Source organism: Limanda limanda, chromosome 4 (assembly GCF_963576545.1).
Source record: "Limanda limanda chromosome 4, fLimLim1.1, whole genome shotgun sequence".
In the NCBI taxonomy this organism is placed as follows: domain Eukaryota; kingdom Metazoa; phylum Chordata; class Actinopteri; order Pleuronectiformes; family Pleuronectidae; genus Limanda; species Limanda limanda.
Window position 1 is genome coordinate 27,669,147 of NC_083639.1, and position 23,157 is coordinate 27,692,303.

The window sequence follows — 23,157 nt, forward strand, 5'->3', positions numbered from 1 at the left end:
ATTCAATCCAGCTGCACCACATTACACTCACAGATACCAGTCCCTTAAATGTGTCTGAGTCATTTCATCAAGACACAAGAAAAACTGTGACAATATTGAAAACTGCACAAATCTCAGATTGGAAAAGAAACAACGTATAACTGACCAAATTTCCTAGAAACTAGATGGAAAGATGTGTTATTTTCTAGTCTTCTCCTTGAGTTCCCAGGAAAAAACAACTCATGGATCTTGATGATTCATTAATATTTAGAGGACTTGTATCTACGAGTGTGTGCGATTTGGGTGCAGATTGACTTTAAGGGCCTTGGTCGCAGTATGAGCTCTACTCTGACATTCTGCTTTTATTCTTTCAATATAAAATTAATTTAAATTGGACTATTCTGAGGACAATTATGACTGAGTTCGCATTAAATTCTATGACATTCCATTAAGGTGATCTTAATCTATCACCTTCAAGGAAAAAACCCAGCCCCCTTGACCTTTGGCAACAAAAATCATATCAGTTCATCCTTAAATCCAAGTGAATATTTGTTCTGAGCTGTAGCTTAATGCCTCTGGCTACTGGCTGTCGCAGAGGCATAAAAATAACATTACATCCTAATTCACATCCTTGATAAACATTAATGCTGTCTGGTAGGTGTAATAAATGTCTGTTGTGTTAACTAGCAGTAATAATACTGGCACCTACTGGAAGTCTTCAGGGTGCTGGAGTCTGGGTGTCAACAAATTCTCACCTCATAGCAAAGTTTGTTCAGTTCACCAATTTATTAAATATTCACAGGATAAATGAGTAAATGATTCTACCGGTTGCACAGAAATGATCAGAATGAAACAAGCAGCGTTGACAACATCTCCTGAAATCAAAACCAAGCATCACACAGGACGGTTTCATTTAACATAATTTATTTTGTACATTAAAACAGAGAATCAGAGGTTGTGTTTTCTCCACCGAGTGCCTTTGTGTAGAGGACAGAGGAGCATGGAAATACATACAGCCAGGATGTTTGAAACTTTAACCATTTAACTCGTTCGCGTGGTTACCGAGTATCTTACAAAGATACAAAGACGGGCAATCGTTGAAGCATCACTCGAGAGTGACAAAGTGATATTGAGACGGGAACTGGTCCCAGTGGCGACTCAATGCAGATCAAACAAACACATACTGGGTGCGTTCAAGAACGCCACAACTCTCTGACACAAACCTGCACCACTAGATAAAGATGAATCTGACAACCCGTTCTCCCATGCCGACAACTAAAAAAGGCAGAATACTCGTACTATATATTTATACCCTTATATCTCGTTCTGCTCTTAAAAAGGCATGTGTGCGTCAGTTGTCCTGTGTCCGTTAGATCGTTGTGAGGTGAATGTTGTGGGGTCTTTGAACGCAGCCTTCTCTTCTGGTAAGTTTTAGGCCCAGACCGGGTGGGGGGGTGTTGGTTTACTTAGGAAGCTTGTAGGCGATCTTTCTGCTCTTCAGCACAGACCACCTGTGTCTCTTCATGTAGTAGAGCAAAGGGATGACGATGGCTGAGCCCAACAGCAGCTGAAAGAACAACAGGAATATATTCAGGTGGTTATTGTTCCATTGTGTTCTCAGACTTGTCTAAACAAAAATCCAAATCGTGAATAAAATGGGAAATCATTTAGATGAAAGATCTTGTGCTGTACCTTCAGTCCCATGCGTTTGCGTTGGTCGTGCTCCGGCTCGGCGGCCCACCTCAGGAAGGTGCAGACGTCCTTAGCAACCTGGCTCATGCTGGCAGGGGTTCCTATGGCAACAGAGAACCATCAACACCATCGTTCTTACTACTATAACAAGAAACTAATTTCCAAACTACTACTGCTTTAGTGTTACGATTTTTCAGCTTGAGGCTACTTTACTTGCTAGAATCTTCCATTTTCACCCTCAGCTTTATGAAACTACCTAGATGGTTTAATGTGCGTCTATAGCCTGTGTGTTTTCAATTTGAACCGGTCAACGTACCGTCCTCAAACTCCAGGACCTCGTTGTAGATGGGAGGGGCCATGCCGATGGCCTGGCCGGGGAAGTAGGGGTTGTAGTAGAGCCCCTCCCTCACATCCACTCCAGCGGGAGGCTCACAGTATCCTGTCAGCAGGCTGAACACGTAGTCCTCTCCTCCGTGTCTGAGTGGAGCAGAGACGCAACAAGTGAACATCGGGGATCAGCAGATTTCATCTCTTTTCAAAACTGTCTGACTTAAAGCAACAACGAGTAAAAATGTACTGAGGAGCACTTGGTTTTTCATGTAGAGAAAACAAAAGCATATTTAACACTTGAGTCGAACTCTGACTGCATTTATACTCCTCAGGATTAAAGCTTCCTAAACCACAGGAGTTCAGACTGTTATAAATCCACCAAACTATCACGTATTCTTGATATTAGGACAATTATGACTGAGTTCGCATTAAATTCTATGACATTCCATTAAGGTGATCTTAATCTATCACCTTCAAGGAAAAAACCCAGCCCCCTTGACCTTTGGCAACAAAAATCATATCAGTTCATCCTTAAATCCAAGTGAATATTTGTTCTGAGCTGTTGAGATATCTCCTTCACGGGACTGGGACGGACGGACAACCTGAAAGCTTAACGCCTCTGGCTACTGGCTGTCGCAGAGGCATAAAAATAACATTACATCCTAATTCACATCCTTGATAAACATTAATGCTGTCTGGTAGGTGTAATAAATGTCTGTTGTGTTAACTAGCAGTAATAATACTGGCACCTACAGGAAGTCTTCAGGGTGCTGGGGTCTGGGTGTCAACAAATTCTCACCTCATAGCAAAGTTTGTTCAGTCCACCAATTTATTAAATATTCACAGGATAAATAAGTAAATAATGATTCTACCGGTTGCAGAGAAAACAAAAGCATATTTAACACTTGAGTCGAACTCTGACTGCATTTATACTCCTCAGGATTAAAGCTTCCTAAACCACAGGAGTTCAGACTGTTATAAATCCACCAGACTATCACGTATTCTTGATATTACTCTTGATAATACTCTTGACCGTGCTCGGCCTAATTTTGTGTACCATTAGAACCTATAGAGAATGTCGTTCTAAGCTAGTTGCATGAGGGGCGGGGCTTGGGATACCTTGCACTGATGATGTAGCTGAGGTCCGGAGGCAGCGCTCCGTTGTTGGCAGCCCGAGCCGCCTCGGGGTTGGAGTAGGGCTTAGGGAAGTAGTCCGACGCCTTTCCTTGTCGAGTGAACATCTCTCCGCTCTCATCAGGACCGTCCACCACCTCAACCTGAACACAACATAGAGCAGATATTACATCACATGGCCAGATGTCGCCACCTACTGCCAGAACTTTGTCTCTACGTCTAGAAACATTCAAATATGTGTACTATGGAATTTAAAAACTGTTTAATGATGCATTTGAAGCAGCTCCAGCCTGGAAGCTGTAATTCCTATGCTAAGGTATGAACTGTAGGCCTCACCTCCTCAGCGATGACCTTGACCTCCTCCTCTGTGTGCGACACTCCTATCAGGTTTCTGAAGGCCAGGTACTCCATACTGTGGCAGGCTGAACACACCTGCTTATACACCTGGTAACCACGGCGAATACTGTGGTGGTACAAAGAGACAGAGAGAATATGGAAAAGTTGAGGTTAGAATACAACAGTGATATCACATGAGCTCAGGTCAACCACAGTTTGTGACTTTGTTTGTCTATACTGAGAACTAAGAGGTGTGTGTGTGTGTGTGTGTCTGTCCCACCTGGCGTGGTCCAGAGAGGACAGAGGTCCGGCGTGGCTCCAGGGGTACTGAGGAGGGTGGAGCTCCAGGTCAGAGGCTTTGACGGCCTGGTGCAGCATCAGAGCGAGCCCCGCCCCCCCAGCCGTGACCACACCCAGCGTTGTGAGGGCGAGCTTCTTGTTCCGGGGCAAACTGGCAAAGGACATGTTGGCCTGTGCAGGAGGAAATGAGATGCTATTAACGTAAAACCCGAATTACCTAAAGCCTAACGTGGAAGATTGGTCACAGACTCCTTAGATTTCAAAACCCAAACTTAAAGAATGTGGACTTTCAGAGATTTGGCAAACAACCAATAATTATTTACATCATTGCTTATTTTCTGAAGATTAATTTATGATATCTTCACCCTGCTTGTTTTGTCCCAACAGTCTGAGACCAAACAGGTTCTGGTGAATATAACACGAGTCAAAGAAAAGCAGAAAGATGCCAGAGACTCATTTTCCTCACATTTACGATTCCATTCAGCTATTGAAGATGGACACAACTAAAAGAACAATGATCAGTGCTGACATCTCTTGAGTTCTCCACGTTTACATGACAAACTTACAGTAAGGACACAGCTTCAGTGTCTAAATACCATTAAATGAATCAGGTAACTACGATGCCCTTGAACATAGCGTGTGCTCGTGGCGTCCTTATGAAACCGTCCTTCAGTAGAGCTTCTGTAACCAGCAGCAGCAGAACAGCATCCCTGCACCAGTCCTCAAACACACACACAAACAGACACACACACACACACGTTCTGCTATCTCTGGCCTGTCACCATGCTAATCTTAGGTGTGGCGCCAATCTACTCATCTATTCAGTTAGTGAATTCAACGATGAGGAGCTTCGCCAACTTGTGAACATATAAAGGCAACAGATCACAAGGGATGTGACACTAAAACAAGAGCTTCCATTCCCTTGCTTGCACCTGAAGGTTAAATCTAACAACTTTACATCTGCAAAGACATGTTCTCGATTTCCACAGTAATGAGAAAATGCATGATTGGTAACGATGTGTTCTCTGGATATGAAACTACCGACTGGGACACGATTTATTTTGGTCAAAGTGATGATTAACTCGGCTGTGATTGGCCATCGAGCGCAGACCTGAATTGTGCATCAGGCTTTAAGGTGCATCCTGAAAACCAGTAAACCAGAGAGAGAATGATCGACTGGTAAATAACGTGGATTCCATCTCCCTCTCTGGAATCCAGCTGACGGAGAAACTGTGGTAGCGACCGAAAACTGTTTCCAATAAAGTGACCTTTGAACATGAAGCAGTTGGAATTGAGGTTTGGTTTAACTGTGATTACCTTTATGTCTCAATTCCATTTATGATGCCACTTGTTGGGCATCAAGTCTCGTAAAGAGAATTAAAACTCCAAATGTCCTTGAATGTAAGGTTTAGATCCTGTTTGCTTTCACAAACTATTCTTCTTCTGCTGAGCATAGGACTCAAAGGGATTGATGATCAATGCCTTCTGCAAAATGATTACTTTTACTTTAAACACTATAGTTTCTAGAGTATATTGCTTTAGAAACACTTAATGTTGTGTAACTACTTGTAGATCAGTGAAAGGATTGTTGTAGAATAACCTGCCTCAACAAACACAAACAGATCAGATCGACCCCGTGATGTAAACTCTCTTCACAGATGAAGGACACATCAGAGGCTCCTCTTCACCGGAAGTCCTCTCAGTCCTTGAGATGCTAACACGCTAGCAAGCGGATTAGCTCGGCTACATGTCCCTTTACTTCCAATAACCATCGTTTTAAACAAATAAAAACACTTCTAAACACCACTACCCTTAACCTCAGGCTTGTGTACGTGAAACCGTGAACCGGAAACCAGTGTGGAAGGTTAACTTTAACGAACAGGACCATTCACCGGGTGGTTGACACTGAGGAAGCAGCTAGCTCAGCAGCTAGCCTGTGAATCACAGCCGGTGCTAACAGGGTTTAAACACCCCTGGAGCTGTGATGTTTGTATTTAAATCTCCGGATCTTCCCGATAAGCATCAGAACATTAATCTCTCACAGGAAACGTCTCCAGACCCACCAGCGACCCCCTGGATACCTGCGGGAACACGAGTGACCTTGTCTCACCCCGCTGACGGCCACCAGGCTAACGCTAGCTCGACGCTAGCTCGCCCCACAGCCTCGCTACTCTCCCCCTACCACTCTCTGCTCTCTGCGGGAAACAAGACTCCGTCCCCGGCCTCACCTTGGACGGCTTGATGGTCCTCGGCGACCCGAGCAGGGCTCTCCCGGTCCCCGATAGCACCGCGACTCGTAGCGCCGCCATCTTGTTTGAGAAGCTGAGAGAAGCTGCAAGGAGCCGAGAGGAGCCGGAAGGACGGGGGTTCCGGTCCGGACCTTCACAATAAAAACAGCCACGTGTGAAATGCGCTTACTTTTTTATTTGCACAAGACTTCCCGGGCAGCGCTGACAAAATAAAACCCCTGAAACCTGTTATTATACTAACCATTATTATTATTATTATTGTTGTTGTTGATGTAGCCATTATTATTATTGTTGTTATTATTATAATCATTATTAACCAGTATGCAATAATAATAAAAAACTCGGTGTCATTGGTGTTATGAGGTTCTAAATATATTATTTGAGTAACAGTAGCAATATAACAATCTTAAGTATTCTACAAGCATATTAAAAAAACTGTTTAAAATAATAATTCCGGATTTCACTTTTTATTTTTAGGCGTCAACTCTGCTCTTAGTTTGAAGGCAACCTTCACCGACCGGAACTTCTTACCCTGGCTGATTGTGTCTGTCTTGCGGGAAACCTTACACAACTTGGATTTACACAACGTGATTTTGTAAACACGTTACAAAATCACAACACGTTACAAAATCAATCAATCAATCAATAAATAAAGTCACGTGTATGGAATCTCAGTGATGCGAACGTGACGCTGTGAGAAACGTTAAAGACGATTGTGAAGCTCCTCAGTTTCTTGATGGAGTTATGACAGGGGGACGTGTTCTATACCGCCCCCTAGCGCCAGATCTATTTGAGGCTCTTTCCTTGGACAAGGGCACATGAGGACATGAGGACAAGTGGACTGATCACCAGGCCTCGACCTGGAGCAGCTGTGGAAGGAGAAACTTTATTATAACATTGGGTCAAATCCACATTTATCATTCATTTCTTCTTCACCGCAATACAAAAATTCACAAAAATGTGTTTCTGTTGTGTGTGAAGAGCTTGTTATTACATTGAAGTGTCTGTGACCTTTTAAATTACGTGAAGTACAAATCTGAAACCAAATTTACACATGAACTCCTGCATCACAAGCAAATCACATCCATCTTTGAAGGTGTCGTAACCCGAGTTCTACAGAAGGTGGAAGCACAGCATAAAAAATATAACACTCATGAGCAGTTTATTAGGAACACCTGTACCACTGCATAAAGTGTGACCTCAGTGACTGTGGCAGGAGTGTTGATCTCGGCCTGTTTGTGTATTTCTGATTCAGCTGATACTGATCTCCCAAGATTCACTGAATACTAAAAGTCCCTGTGGATGACAAAGAAGAGATTTTTATTTTCCATTTTGTCTTTTTTAACCTGAATTTTAGGCTAAATCCTTTTCATCCAGTGTAAAAAAAAGTAAAAGGTTTAAATGGGATGTTCTGAAACATAAACTGCAAATAGGAATTGATAATACGTCTCCATGTCCTCCTGTTGTACAATACTTGGGTTAAATAATCCCAGATACACATGTCACCATATTGAGTTTATGAGTTTATCGTGGTGAGGAGGAGAAGTATTGAGCTCCTCGACCAATCGGTGTCAGTCTCAGTTTTGAATCAAATCAAATCAATCAAATCAAATCAAAGTGTTTATTGTCACATGCACCAAATAACAGCGTCATCAGAGCAGTGAAATTCTTATAACCCTTCAGGCAGCATCTACGCAGTACACAGGCAATACAAGATAAAAAAAATAACATATAACATAACATATAACATAGTGCAACAATTTAAATTGAAATGAGCGTTAGCAGCACTTCACAGGGTGAAGGAGTGAGGAATAATAAATTAAATAATAGGCATATGTGTAGTATCAAGACGTTTTAGTCTGTTTTAATATCATCAAATAATTAAGAAAACTAAACTTGGTGGACAAATGAACACATGAACAAAATATCAGTGTGATAAAAATTACATAAAATTACATACACCAGCTTTATCATAATTTATTTAACGTGCACTTTGACTATGAACAAAAAAATTTGAATCTCCTATCGCAACCAATTAGTTCATACATCCCATAATGTGAGGATAAAGGCTGGACAACAACTGAAAAGAAGAAGGTTGTTATGTGTATAAATGTGAGCAGCTCGTGCTGATAAAAGCAGGAATTTAACAACCTCAAATATTCAAAATTTGCAAATGGAACACAAAATAGTTGAAAGTATCTGCAGAAACTTTCCAGACGAATGTGAGAGCCAGGTTGGAATCCACCAGAGACACGAGCTGCAGACGGAAACTACGATCAAAATACTGAAATATTAAGACGGATAAAAACCCTGCGCTTGTTTGAATGAGTTGAAGTCGGTTCGGAGTGGAAGTGCAGATGGATGTTTCCTGTTTGACAGCAGGTAGGTAATAAAGTATTTATCAGCCCCAGTGGGGGGGGGGGGGGGGACTGTCATTCCTGTCATGTCAGCCTGACAGGAGGTCTTTCCTGTGGACGTGCTGTGCATACGAGCAGCCGCAGCTGCAGTGAGTGACAACTGCTACGACCTCGACCAAAAAAGAGTGAAACATGCAAAACAACCGACTTTACTTGTCTGTCCTGGAAAAGTACGAATTTCCTAAAAGGCCACAGCTTGTGGATCCAGGTTTAGGAATAAATGGCGTCTGCTTCAGGTTTTTAATTTTCTAGATCTGTCCATCTTTCCATCGACTGTTTACATCTCCTCTTCCTCCAATTGTTCATAAATGAATCAAAATTGCCCTGGATACGATTTGGAGACAGAGTTTGGGCAGTAGCGATCGGGGAATGGAGCGATAATCACGCTCAACCAATCGTTAGTCAGTCTCAGCTGCAAATCATGATGTTTCCTCCTGTTTGTTTATCATCAGAACCAAACTTACCAGAAACCTGAAGCCTTCACGAACATCAGAGAGAGACGAACGATCTAAAGTGACAGAAACCGTCGTTGATAAAGATTTATTTGACGTGTACTTTGACCCGATGGTTAAATGTCTCCACCCGCTCTCTAAAGAAGTTCGTAGAGTAAAACCAGCAAACTTAATGTTTAAATATATTCATCGGCATGCATCATGTGACTTCTGAGAAAAATTTGAAATAGAGAGAGAAAGAATAGAAAACATTGAATTGGATGACGGACAGCAGCCTGCAGGCCCCTGACCCCAGACCAGTTCACCTGCCGTCCCTCAGCTCCTTTTCACCAGTGACTCCACCTGAACTCAACGAGGTGGTGAAGCCCATGAAGCCATCGACTTGCCCCTCGGCCGTTGGTTCCCACCGGACGACTGAAGGAGACTGACTCACCTGATCAGGCCCATTTCACTCTGGCAATTAGAACCAGCTCATTGACTTCTGGGCTCCACTCTCGATCGTTCTTATCGCAGATCCTCGGAAAAGCTGAGTTCAAGCACCTGGACAAAAAGCCCAAATCCACATTAATGTTGGGATACTGAAATCAAAAGAATCAGTTGTTTACTGTGCTCAGAGACGAGATGTGTGTCATTAGAACGTGAAGAGATGAGCAACCAATCAGCTGGAGTGACTGATGTGTTTGCACATTTGAATGGTTTTAAGCTTTGGCTGCAGGGAAGAAAGTTTCTGTTTTCAATCAGCATTAAAATCCTCTCTGAGTGAGACGTCTTCTCTCTCAGTGTGTGTGTGTGTTTTCTGTGAGTAACCACAACTGAATCCACTCTCCATGATGGAGTCGTGCAGTCACTGGTTTCTTTTTGTGAACGTGGATCAGATTCACACTCTGGTGAGCAGAGCTGACAGCCGGCGTAATTGTCTCCGATTTTCTTTAATGGCGGCCGTGGACGTGCTGTGTAATTACAGACATGTCGCCTGTCGTGCAGATGACAGGCTGCACCCCCGTCTCAGTGTGTTGTGTGTGTGTGTGTGTGTGTGTGTGTGTGTGTGTGTCTGTGACAGCGAGTGTAAGTGAAGACGTCTGCGCGTTCATCTCGTGTCAGATGCTGGAGCGCCAGCGAGCGGCTCCTTGACAGACAAACGTCTGATGCATTAATTATCCTGATGTGCAGATGAAGAGGCTGCAGCGGGGGGGCGTGTGAAGAGTGAAGGACGTTGATTTAAGGGACGCACAGGTCTCTCTGCACGTCTTGGTTTTTCAGACACAAAGGTGAAGAGCTTGGTATTAGAATTGTATTTGTCTTGTCCCCCAAACACCACCCCCTCTCTTTTAAAGATACAATATATAACAATTCTTCATTAAAATATCTAAAAAACAACTTGACTTTGGACTTGTGTTCTTACATCATCCCACATGTCTCCATTACAATTTTCAAACTCAGAGAAATCCACAGTTTTATTCTGCGTAACGAGAGGTTTTATTTCGGTTTCCTTTTTATTAGTAATATGTCTTGTCCCCCAAACACCACCCCCTCTCTTTTAAAGATACAATATATAACAATTCTTCATTAAAATATCTAAAAAACAACTTGACTTTCGACTTGTGTTCTTACATCATCCGAAATGTCTCCATTACAATTTTCCAACCCAGAGAAATCCACAGTTTTATTCTGCGTAACGAGATGTTTTATTTCGGTTTCCTTTTTATTGCGTCACAGTGTCTTTGTTCGTCTCTGTGAAAAGAAAACACACTTCCAGCCGTTTAACCAGATGCCTGTTGTCTCCTTGAAGAGAAATGATATTTAAATAAAGCTTATTTGGAATTTTTTTTGAACAATAAACTACATTTTGATGATTATATTTGATTATTTGGTGACAAACAAATGTTGATCAAACAAAAGCCTACAACAATACTGCCTCTGTCACATGTTTGTTTCTGTTGTGATTGATAAAGGCACTGAAGAGCCCCCCCCCCCCCCCCATCCCCTGGCTCCTAGTGCACAAGCATAAAAAGCTACTTGAAAATAACTCAAACATACGTGAAGCACATTAGCAGATCCGAGCAGTTTCCCTCTGAGGCCTCCTGAAGTCATTTCCTCTGTGACGTCTGTCTGAAGTGGTGTTTGTGTTCAGGGCCTGTGATCTGCTTCAAAGTCTGACATCACAACGGAGCATTAGTGGACTATTATAGCGATGCATCACATCTTATGTATCATTTCGTGTTCCTTCATATCTGTCAAGTTGTTTCCTCAGTGAATCTCTTCCTGTCTCTGCTCCTAAAAGTCTTTTTCAAACTCCTCTTCAGCTCACTCCGTCTTTTTCAACCATCTCTCTTCAGCTCACTCCTTGGATACTCTACTCTCAAATATACCAAACAACTCATAAAGCGATATGAGTTCTCTTCCTGCAACATAGCCATGATACAGTACATACTGTTCCTTAAAGAAGAATGAGGACACACACATTGCATCCTGTAAAGTTTGAGGAATAAGAAAACGACAGACGTCATGAGTTCAATCCACGAGGCTCGGACCATATACAATATTATGGTTTATGCACGTCCATGCATGTGTGAGGTAAAACGATTTATTTTTAATTGAATACATTTTTATTGTTGTAGGTTGTATTTGCGTCCATTTGATTCTCAATAGGATGGAAATTTGCTAAATGAACATTGTGCTGTATTGCACATTATTGTATTGAAGAGGAAAGTTGACACTAGAGATTGAGACACAAACTCCTGAGGAAAATGTTAATGAATCAAGTAAGAATCATTTTTAAGGTACATCAGCATTGGCTTAACTTTCCAGTCTGTCCATATGCATCATGAATCTCACTCTGACAATCTCCTCATCTGATTTTCCTTCACCATTAAAGGGACTCTTACCTTTGTTGCATTTTTACACTTTTTTTGGATAAGGTTAAATTGGTATTAATAAGGTAATGACACTCTAAAATGCAAGACAGACCCACCAGGAGTAAAAACAAACAATTATTTCACTCTCATAATATTTAGTGAAAACTTCAACCAATAAAATTCTTCGGACTTCGAAATTTGTCGGGCCGACAGACCTGTCTGTTTGCTGCATGGACATGCAGGTTTTCCGTCTGCTTCTTGTGGCGCATTCGGGCCCGCGTCATCATATGTGAATGTAAATGTATATAACTTACCGGTGCTTCTGAATCCGAATCCATTGCTTTGGTAAACAAAAACTCACATGCGTGCGCGGAGGCAGTAGGTTGAAGTCTGCTTGTAAATAAAGTTTCTTCAAAAAAACACCGCGGATGGGAACGAGGGGGTGGGGCATTGGAGGAAGGCGGGATGATTTGAATGTGCTGTAATTCTCAAATGCAACAAAGGTAAGAGTCCCTTTAAGAATAGAATGTAAAGAAAACATGCTCGTCTGCACACACATGACAGATCGTTAAACGCACACACAGCCGTCCTCGTACCTGTGACCTTGCACAACGCTCAGAGTCGGACAACCTTCAGTGTTGTGCAGCTCAGCCTGATCAATACATTAATGAGTGATTCAAACTGGTTGCCACTAACAACACAGCCTCCTCGGAACTAATGGACTGGTCATTGTGCATTCGTGACCTTGATGGATTCTTAATTCGGTCGAGAAGAGTGAGAGTGAACCCGTCTCCTTCCTCCACCTCCTGTGACTCCGGCTGAATAATTAAACCTCTGCTTTCCAAGATGAGTGTGTGAGTGGGTGTGTGAGTGTGTGTGTGTCTGAGCAGTGGGGGGGGAGCTGCTGGTGAAGGGTTAAGGGGCTCCGGGCACAGGTGAGGCCCTTTCAGTTTCTGCAGTAGTTTTAATTTGTGAGTTTGTTGTTTCTGTTTTTTCCCCAAAAAGAAAAATCTTTTATTCAGGAGGTGAGAAAGAAAAACAAGAAGAGCATGAGAGTTTAATGAGAGACTCAGGTCCAGACCGGAGAACATGTTCACTCTCATGTGCTGAAGGATTTTCACTTCATATTACTGCCGAGAATCTTCATATACCCAGGTTCTGTCTGAAATCCACAGGGTTAGAGGTCATAGAGTTCAGCTGCTTTATTAACATCTCTTCATCAGGTATCCAGATGCACCTGCAGACTGGGAACACACGGTAATTAACCACAGAAAACTATCTTTATCTTTATCATCATCATCATCATTGGTTTATTGCTTATAATAATTATTCAAGCTCAGGTCAGTGAAAAAGATAAGGAAGTGTGACATTTGAAATAAAAGTCCCTGTATCATGTGACATATTTTACCTTTAAGGTGTAATATTATTGTCGTGTATACATTATCATTTGAAGTAATTAAATGTACTTTTACATTCAAACTCTGTCATTCTGAATACAAATTAACCATTCTTTCACTGCAGAAAACATAGTGAAAAGTTTTTATTTAATAATCTTCTTTATGTTATATCACACAGGGGGGGGGGGTAGGGGGGAGTAAAGGGTTTGTTTGGGGGACTAGGTGAAGGGGGGGGGGAGTAGAGAGTGAGAACACAGTGGGTAGTAAGGAGTCAAGAGAAAAGCAATTTGAAGTCTCTCTCTCATTTTGGTGTTTCCTCTTTTACTTGCTCTGGGGTTTAGGGTCACGCCTCCTTGTCTCCTCCTTTATCTTCAGAGTGTCTGCTCCTCATCTCCTCCTCATCTCCTCCTCTAGCTCCTCCTCATTTCCTCCTCATCTCCTCCTCATCTCCTCCTCATCTCCTCCTCATCTCCTCCTCGAGCTCCTCCTCATCTCCTCCTCGAGCTCCTCCTCATCTCCTCCTCGAGCTCCTCCTCATCTCCTCCTCATCTCCACCTCGAGCTCCTCCTCATCTCCTCCTCGAGCTCCTCCTCATCTCCTCCTCATCTCCTCCTCGAGCTCCTCCTCATCTCCTCCTCATCTCCTCCTCGAGCTTCTCCTCGATCTCCTCCTCATCTCCACCTCGAGCTCCTCCTCATCTCCTCCTCGAGCTCCTCCTCATCTCCTCCTCATCTCCACCTCGAGCTCCTCCTCATCTCCTCCTCGAGCTCCTCCTCATCTCCTCCTCATCTCCTCCTCGAGCTTCTCCTCGATCTCCTCCTCATCTCCACCTCGAGCTCCTCCTCATCTCCTCCTCGAGCTCCTCCTCATCTCCTCCTCATCTCCACCTCGAGCTCCTCCTCATCTCCTCCTCGAGCTCCTCCTCATCTCCTCCTCATCTCCTCCTCGAGCTTCTCCTCGATCTCCTCCTCATCTCCTCCTCATCTCCTCCTCGAGCTCCTCCTCATCTCCTCCTCATCTCCTCCTCGAGCTCCTCCCCATCTTGAGCTCCTCCTCGATCTCCTCCTCATCTCCTCCTCATCTCCTCCTCATCTCCTCCTCGATCTCCTCCTCATCTCCTCCTCATCTCCTCCTCATCTCCTCCTCATCTCCTCCTCATCTCCTCCTCGAGCTCCTCCTCATCTCCTCCTCGAGCTCCTCCTCATCTCCTCCTCATCTCCACCTCGAGCTCCTCCTCATCTCCTCCTCGAGCTCCTCCTCATCTCCTCCTCATCTCCTCCTCGAGCTTCTCCTCGATCTCCTCCTCATCTCCTCCTCATCTCCTCCTCAAGCTTCTCTTCGATCTCCTCCTCATCTCCTCCTCATCTCCTCCTCATCTCCTCCTCGAGCTCCTCCTCATCTCCTCCTCATCTCCTCCTCATCTCCTCCTCTTGCTCCTCCTCATCTCCTCCTCGAGCTTCTCCTCCTCGAGCTTCTCCTCAATCTCCTCCTCGATCTCCTCCTCATCTCCTCCTCGAGCTCCTCCTCATCTCCTCCTCATCTCCTCCTCATCTCCTCCTCATCTCCTCCTCGAGCTCCTCCTCATCTCCTCCTCATCTCCTCCTCATCTCCTCCTCATCTCCTCGATCTCCTCCTCATCTCCTCCTCATCTCCTCCTCGATCTCCTCCTCATCTCCTCCTCATCTCCTCCTCGATCTCCTCCTCATCTCCTCCTCATCTCCTCCTCATCTCCTCCTCGATCTCCTCCTCATCTCCTCCTCATCTCCTCCTTGAGCTCCTCCTCATCTCCTCCTCATCTCCTCCTCATATCCTACTCATATCCTCCTCGAGCTCCTCCTCATCTCCTCCTCATCTCCTCCTCATCTCCTCCTCATCTCCTCCTCATCTCCTCCTCATCTCCTCCTCGAGCTCCTCCCCATCTCCTCCTTGAGCTCCTCCTCGATCTCCTCCTCATCTCCTCCTCATCTCCTCCTCATCTCCTCCTCATCTCCTCCTCCAACTCCTCCTCATCTCCTCCTCATCTCCTCCTCATCTCCTCCTCATCTCCTCCTCGAGCTCCTCCTCATCTCCTCCTCATCTCCTCCTCATCTCCTCCTCATCTCCTCGATCTCCTCCTCATCTCCTCCTCATCTCCTCCTCGATCTCCTCCTCATCTCCTCCTCATCTCCTCCTCGATCTCCTCCTCATCTCCTCCTCATCTCCTCCTCATCTCCTCCTCGATCTCCTCCTCATCTCCTCCTCATCTCCTCCTTGAGCTCCTCCTCATCTCCTCCTCTAGCTCCTCCTCATCTCCTCCTCATCTCCTCCTCTAGCTCCTCCTCATCTCCTCCTCATCTCCTCCTCGAGCTCCTCCTCATCTCCTCCTCAAGCTTCTCCTCAATCTCCTCCTCATCTCCTCCTCAGCTCCTCCTCATCTCCTCCTCATCTCCTCCTCATCTCCTCCTCCAGCTATTCCTTGAGCTCCTCCTCATCTCCTCCTCTAGCTCCTCCTCATCTCCTCCTCGAGCTCCTCCTCTAGCTCCTCCTCATCTCCTCCTCATCTCCTCCTTGAGCTCCTCCTCGATCTCCTCCTCATCTCCTCCTCATCTCCTCCTCATCTCCTCCTCATCTCCTCCTCCAGCTATTCCTTGAGCTCCTCCTCATCTCCTCCTCTAGCTCCTCCTCATCTCCTCCTCTAGCTCCTCCTCATCTCCTCCTCATCTCCTCCTCAAGCTCCTCCTCATCTCCTCCTCGAACTCCTCCTCTAGCTCCTCCTCATCTCCTCCTCATCTCCTCCTCGAGCTCCTCCTCATCTCCTCCTCAAGCTTCTCCTCAATCTCCTCCTCATCTCCTCCTCAGCTCCTCCTCATCTCCTCCTCATCTCCTCCTCATCTCCTCCTCCAGCTATTCCTTGAGCTCCTCCTCATCTCCTCCTCGAGCTTCTCCTCAATCTCCTCCTCATCTCCTCCTCCAGCTCCTCCTCATCTCCTCCTCTAGCTCCTCCTCATCTCCTCCTCGAGCTCCTCCTCTAGCTCCTCCTCATCTCCTCCTCATCTCCTCCTTGAGCTCCTCCTCGATCTCCTCCTCATCTCCTCCTCATCTCCTCCTCATCTCCTCCTCATCTCCTCCTCCAGCTATTCCTTGAGCTCCTCCTCATCTCCTCCTCTAGCTCCTCCTCATCTCCTCCTCTAGCTCCTCCTCATCTCCTCCTCATCTCCTCCTCAAGCTCCTCCTCATCTCCTCCTCGAACTCCTCCTCTAGCTCCTCCTCATCTCCTCCTCATCTCCTCCTCGAGCTCCTCCTCATCTCCTCCTCAAGCTTCTCCTCAATCTCCTCCTCATCTCCTCCTCAGCTCCTCCTCATCTCCTCCTCATCTCCTCCTCATCTCCTCCTCCAGCTATTCCTTGAGCTCCTCCTCATCTCCTCCTCGAGCTTCTCCTCATCTCCTCCTCAGCTCCTCCTCATCTCCTCCTCGAGCTTCTCCTCATCTCCTCCTCGAGCTCCTCCTCGAGCTCCTCCTCATCTCCTCCTCATCTCCTCCTCGAGCTCCTCCTCATCTCCTCCTCATCTCCTCCTCGAGCTTCTCCTCAATCTCCTCCTCGATCTCCTCCTCATCTCCTCCTCATCTCCTCCTCATCTCCTCCTCATCTCCTCCTCATCTCCTCCTCATCTCCTCCTCGAGCTCCTCCTCATCTCCTCCTCATCTCCTCCTCATCTCCTCCTCATCTCCTCCTCATCTCCTCGATCTCCTCCTCATCTCCTCCTCATCTCCTCCTCGATCTCCTCCTCATCTCCTCCTCATCTCCTCCTCGATCTCCTCCTCATCTCCTCCTCGAGCTCCTCCTCATCTCCTCCTCAAGCTCCTCCTCATCTCCTCCTCGAGCTCCTCCTCAATCTCCTCCTCGATTTCCTCCTCAATCTCCTCCTCATCTCCTCCTCATCTCCTCCTCATCTCCTCCTCCAGCTATTCCTTGAGCTCCTCCTCATCTCCTCCTCGAGCTCCTCCTCTAGCTCCTCCTCATCTCCTCCTCATCTCCTCCTCGAGCTCCTCCTCATCTCCTCCTCATCTCCTCCTCGAGCTCCTCCTCATCTCCTCCTCGATCTCCTCCTCATCTCCTCCTCACCTCCTCCTCATCTCCTCCTCATCTCCTCCTCATTTCCTCCTCATCTCCTCCTCATCTCCTCCTCGAGCTCCTCCTCATCTCCTCCTCGTCTCCTCCTCATCTCCTCCTCCAGCTCCTCCTCAGCTCCTCCTCATCTCCTCCTCATCTCCTCCTCGAGCTCCTCCTCATCTCCTCCTCATCTCCTCCTCATTTCCTCCTCATCTCCTCCTCATCTCCTCCTCGAGCTCCTCCTCATCTCCTCCTCATCTCCTCCTCGAGCTCCTCCTCATCTCCTCCTCATCTCCTCCTCGAGCACCTCCTCATCTCCTCCTCCAGCTCCTCCTCGAGCTTCTCCTCATCTCCTCCTCATCTCCTCCTCGAGCTTCTCCTCATCTCCTCCTCAGCTCCTCCTCATCTCCTCCTCGAGCTTCTCCTCATCTCCTCCTCGAGCTCCTCCTCGAGCTCCTCCTCATCTCCTCCTCATCTCCTCCTCGAGCTCCTCCTCATCTCCTCCTCATCTCCTCCTCGAGCTTCTCCTCAATCTCCTCCTCGATCTCCTCCTCATCTCCTTCTCGAGCTCCTCCTCATCTCCTCCTCATCTCCTCCTCATCTCCTCCTCATCTCCTCCTCATCTCCTCCTCGAGCTCCTCCTCATCTCCTCCTCATCTCCTCCTCATCTCCTCCTCATCTCCTCCTCATCTCCTCCTCATCTCCTCGATCTCCTCCTCATCTCCTCCTCATCTCCTCCTCGATCTCCTCCTCATCTCCTCCTCATCTCCTCCTCGATCTCCTCCTCATCTCCTCCTCATCTCCTCCTCAGCTCCTCCTCATCTCCTCCTCGAGCTTCTCCTCAATCTCCTCCTCATCTCCTCCTCATCTCCTCCTCATCTCCTCCTCGATCTCCTCCTCCAGCTCCCCCTCCAGTTGGCTCTGTCTCCAGGCTCCTCTCTAGTCCTCCATCACATCACTGTCTCTGAACTGTAGTGTCGTCAGTGGACCTTCCACACTGAGACACATGTGATGCTCCGAGCTCACAAGGAGCCGGGATCGAACCTGCGGTTGTTTTCCTGAACCTTCTGTTTGGCTTCAGGTTTTTAGATTTAATAGATTCAGGAGCGTGTTTCATTCAGATGGAAGGAGAACGGCAGGAAGGATGTGATGGACCCGGGCGGCTGAGAGTCTGTGCTGGTGAGGGACTGAGAGTCAGACCAAGTCAGAATCTCATCGATCAGTCGGGTTCTAATCATTTTTAACTTTAAAAAAAAACGGATGTGGGGGTCTATGACCTATACTGCAGCGATCCACCAGGGGGCAATCAGGATGATCTTTATCTACAGTCTATAGTCGCGACCAACCCTAATGGAAACAGAGTCACTGAGGCTGCTGTGTGTTTTCTGTAGCTTGTTGCTGTGATGTGTACAAACCCAGGGAGAATTTTAACGTCTTTTACACATTTTCTTGAAAGCTGCTCTAATTTTCTTTGACAACAAACGCCATTAAAAAGAAAAGCTGAAGATGTCCCTGCTCACTCATTAACTCTCTGCCACAGGCCCATTGTTTCCCACTGGTGATGAAAACACAGTTAAAGAAATTACAGTGTTAACAAGACTCAGTCATTTCCATTAACAGCTGGTGGTGAATTGTGCTTTTGTTGGGGACTTTTTCCTGAGGCGGATTAACACACACATGCGGAGCTGTGATGACACAAACCAGCACCGGAGACAAAAGCTGGAGGAGTCGGCGTGGTGGGACCCGGCTCATTCACTCGCCCGGCCTCACAGCGGGGGGGCGGCGGCTGCAAGGGGGCGACGTCGATAGTGATTACAGGAGCAGGTCGAATCTCCTGCAGCTGAAGCGCTCTGCAGGCCGGGGTCACCTCCATCAGCCGACCTGCTGCTGGTGATGCAACCTGACGGGGACGAGCAGCCGGGGAGAGGGAGGCAAAGCTTCATGGTGCAATGACCTTTATCTGCTTTCTGCTTCTGACTCCTCTCCACTGGAAACAAATAGCACAGGAGATACCATCACAGTCAGAACATAGATCTACACATCAGGACTGGATATTGTTCATATTATGCATCAAGACCATTTTCCCATGTTCCTTTAATTCTGGCGCAGGTTTTGTTGTTGCTCATCATCATCGAATATGTTTATATATATATATTTTATTTTCTATTTTAAATTTTTGATATTCTATTTTATTCTATTTTATTGATATTCTATTTTATTCTAATTTATGCTATTTCTATTTTATTTTTTTGGTTGAAATTACTGAGCCTTGCATAAAGAGAGCCTGGGACCCCAAGTATTTCATTGCCAGCGACGGCTTCATGTTATCTCTGTGCATTTGACAATAAAAATCTTGAATTTGAATCTTGTACTTTAATTCTGTCTCTTTAATGATTCCACAAATCTCTGTGTTTGTTTGACTCTCGCATCTCAAGGAAGCGCAGAGTCGAATCTGGACACGAAATACATGTAATTTCTTTAACTGTGTTTTCATCACCAGTGGGAAACAATGGGCCTGTGGCAGAGAGTTAATGAGTGAGCAGGGAAATCTTCAGCTTTTCTTTTTAATGGCGTTTGTTGTCAAAGAAAATTAGAGCAGCTTTCAAGAAAATGTGTAAAAGACGTTAAAATTCTCCCTGGGTTTGTACACATCTCACATCACAGCAACAAGCTACAGAAAACACACAGCAGCCTCAGTGACTCTGTTTCCTTTAGGGTTGGTCGCGACTATAGACTAAATAAAGATCATCCTGATTGCCCCCTGGTGGATGGCTGCAGTAAAGGTCATAGACCCCCACATCTGTTTTTAAAAGGTAAACATTATTAGAACCCGACTGATCGATGAGATTCTGAGTTGGTTCGATATTAATAAACTTTGAATAAACAGGCGACCAGCGAGCAGACAACTGATTCCAAGATCTCCAGGACACTCGTGCTCGACCTATTGCAATTACATCCTGAGATAGTTAAACAGTTTGTTAGAATTTTTTTGTCTCATTTCTATTATTAGAATCATTAATAAACGTGTATATTCAGCCAAAGGAAAGAATATTCCCCTTAATTGAATTTGATCTGCTGTTTACTTGTTCATGCAGGTCACAGTCTGACCTTCATTTGATCATTCATGGTATTTATCGAGCAGCAGAACTTAGAGCAGAGTTTAAAACACACACACACAGACACACACACACACACACAATCAGACACACACACACTTCTCCCCTCTGTTGACCTCACCTTGTTGAACCAGCAGACTTATCCATACCCTCCTTTCACATTTATCAATACTCCCCAGTGCTTGATAACATTATCAGATTCACTGATCAATACGCGACACTGTTGTATCAAATCATAGCTCTTTGTTATCAATACCCAGGAGTGTGTGCGTTCAATCAGAGGGAAAGGGCCGATCGATCTCCAGCAGCTAGTGCAGCCGGTCCTGAGGCCGTATCAATGCCGAGCAGCGGCCCGACCAATGGGAACGCACGCAGATCAATGTTCTGTGGGGCCGACAGTTACCCCCCCGATCAGCAGAGAGAGGCTCGTGTGTGATACAGCGATGATACAGTTTGTGACTCGACCAGTGATGGATTTATTTACAGGAATAAAGAAGAGAAGGCACCAAACTTTGTTTGAAAGATTCAGCGTGAGACCTTCTCCCTGGAGCGTGAACTCCGAAACTCAAACCGTTAGAATAAATAAATAAATACATGTAGAAAGGTATCAATGAATACATTCACATAAATATACAAACATAGACTTTTTTTATTAATGAAATTGAAGAATATTTTTTCATTCATTAATGTATTTAATTATTTATTCCTGCATTTATTTACATTCATATTTCTGCTTATTCATTTTTTTGTCACATTCTGTGTGTTTGAGCTGGTGAAATGTGATACAGCCATAATATGGAACACACACACACACACACACACACACACACACAAACACAGACACACACACACACGCACACACACACACGCTCATCATGTAATGTTTTTGGTCCAACATTGATGAGTTCTGAGGATAAAGTAGGAAGTCGGTAAGTCCTCCCTTGAGTCTTGACTCCTCCTGGAAGCTGAATGAACGAAATGATTCGGGTGAGAGAGAGATGGAGACCGGGAGAAAGAGAGAGTGAGAGAGAGGGAGAGAGACAGAGTTAGGAGGTGAAGAAGTGAGAGAGAAGATCCAAGCTAATTACTCTGATAAAACTGCTGAGCTGAGTCTTTCTGCTGAGCTCCTCTGGACCATGTGACTGTGTCCTCACATCATTTGTCTTCTCGGTGTGGAGGTTACTCCAGTGTTTATAATTTATCTCCGTACTTCAGCTGATTAATAGCTGTCACATAAAATAACCAATGAATTCAAACAGCCACAAAGATCCACTTCTTCTTTTTATGCAGCTTGACCCAAACTCATAATCTAAACTACCGGTCACGTCCAGACTGGCAGGAATACAATTTAAGTCCATTGAGAATAAAAAGAAGGTCTTGATAACAGGAAGATGCTGAGAGTGAATATTCCTGTAAAATCCCTTTGTATGAGGAGCAGCATCATTTAACTGTTTAATATTGAATCCTGAAGCCAGAGGAAACATTTAACAGCTCTATGGAGTCGTTAAATTATATTATTCACTGCTGTTTATATATTCCTTATTCAAACAGAGCATATTTCATCACCTCATTGGATCCAACACGCCCATGTTGTTATCACCAGCCTCCTGCGTTGTTGATTGCTGTGGAGAATCGGCCATTTCTTAACTTAAAGTATGTTCAGCTTGACTGAGAAAACAATATGTTCAGGAACGCCCACGTCCACCGGGACAACGTCCTGAGAACCAGCTGCTGAGAAATCCTGAGTAATAGATTAGAGCTTATGATTTCACCCCCGTATGATTATAGGTTGGTTTGTAAGTTTGCTGGTTTGGAAAAATGGATGTGCATATCGAGAGCAAGGGGCAGAGCCAGGGATTTAACATTGAGAGATAGAATGTTTAATTCGAATGTTTTCATCAATTCATACGTGGATCTTCAGTAATACAAAAGCCGCCCACATCAAATTATACAGACTCACGAGTATCAGTCTATCCACAATAACATGAATGAGTTCTGTTTTGGTTCATGTTCCATCCTTTCACCAGGTTTCGTGGAAATCTGTTCAGTCGTTTTTGTGCAATCCTGCAGACAAACAAAGAAACAAATAAAACAAACCAACCTTCATATTTAAACTTAAAAATGAGCTAAAATTCCACTGTGTCATATCCATAGAAAACTTGTAAAAGCAAGATTGGAGAACTTTTCGTCATAAACTGCTGCAAACAGAAACATAAGCAGAATGTAAACGTCTTGTCCTGACTGCTGCTGATCTACGCCGGCTCCGCCCTTCACCTGAATGTTTCACAAGTTTTCCTGTTGTTGTGAACGAGTCCGATCAGAACAAATTCCTGCTACGTTCTTCACAGGAAATGTTCAAACCCAATTTTCCATTTTGTCGTATTGAAACCTGTAGATTAGACGTGTTCTTCCTCGGCCTCCTCTCTTGTGATTCCTTCTTCTCTCTCTCTCGTCTACAGTCGACCGTGCACGTAGATAAACGCAGACATTCCCTTTCTCCACTGCTCAGCTGAGTCATTTGCCTCTCTCAGTCTTTTATGTGGAGCGGGGGGGCTTTTACTCAGAATAAATGACACCTCACGTCTCATCGGCTTCTCTGGGGACGAGGAAACGAGCGGCAGCTGGCTCCGGACGAAACTACGACGGATCGAGCGAGAGAATCAGTCCATCAATCTGCAGCTGTCGAGAGAGAGATGATGCACAAAGTCAACTGTTAAATTAAGAGAGAGAGAGAGAGAGAGAGAGAGGGGGGGGGAGAGATAGAGAGAGAGAGAGAGAGAGAGAGAGACAGAGAGAGAGAGAGAGAGAG

The 23,157-nt window shown here is 45.2% G+C and overlaps 1 protein-coding gene across 1 annotated transcript; it reads right to left on the minus strand.

Annotated features, from left to right (window-relative positions):
- Nucleotides 1-886: 886 nt before the first annotated feature.
- Nucleotides 887-6,112, minus strand: LOC132999637 (cytochrome c1, heme protein, mitochondrial). The gene is made up of 7 exons (XM_061069355.1): nucleotides 6,000-6,112; nucleotides 3,752-3,942; nucleotides 3,472-3,598; nucleotides 3,121-3,278; nucleotides 1,988-2,148; nucleotides 1,672-1,772; nucleotides 887-1,546 (listed from the first exon to the last, which is right to left on the minus strand). The coding sequence occupies exons 1-7, from the start codon at nucleotides 6,078-6,080 to the stop codon at nucleotides 1,442-1,444; spliced, it is 924 nt and encodes a 307-aa protein (XP_060925338.1). The 5' UTR covers nucleotides 6,081-6,112; the 3' UTR covers nucleotides 887-1,441.
- Nucleotides 6,113-23,157: the final 17,045 nt, after the last annotated feature.

Bases quoted from the DNA above. Each gene is read 5' to 3' on its own strand.
- LOC132999637 (XM_061069355.1), bottom strand. From the start codon at position 6,080: ATGGCGGCGCTACGAGTCGCGGTGCTATCGGGGACCGGGAGAGCCCTG. The intron at 1,773-1,987 runs GTACGTTGACCG...CTGTTGCCATAG, and splicing joins GGTCCTGGAGTTTGAGGACG to GAACCCCTGCCAGCATGAGC. The intron at 1,547-1,671 runs GTACAGCACAAG...TTGTTCTTTCAG, and splicing joins GCAAACGCATGGGACTGAAG to CTGCTGTTGGGCTCAGCCAT.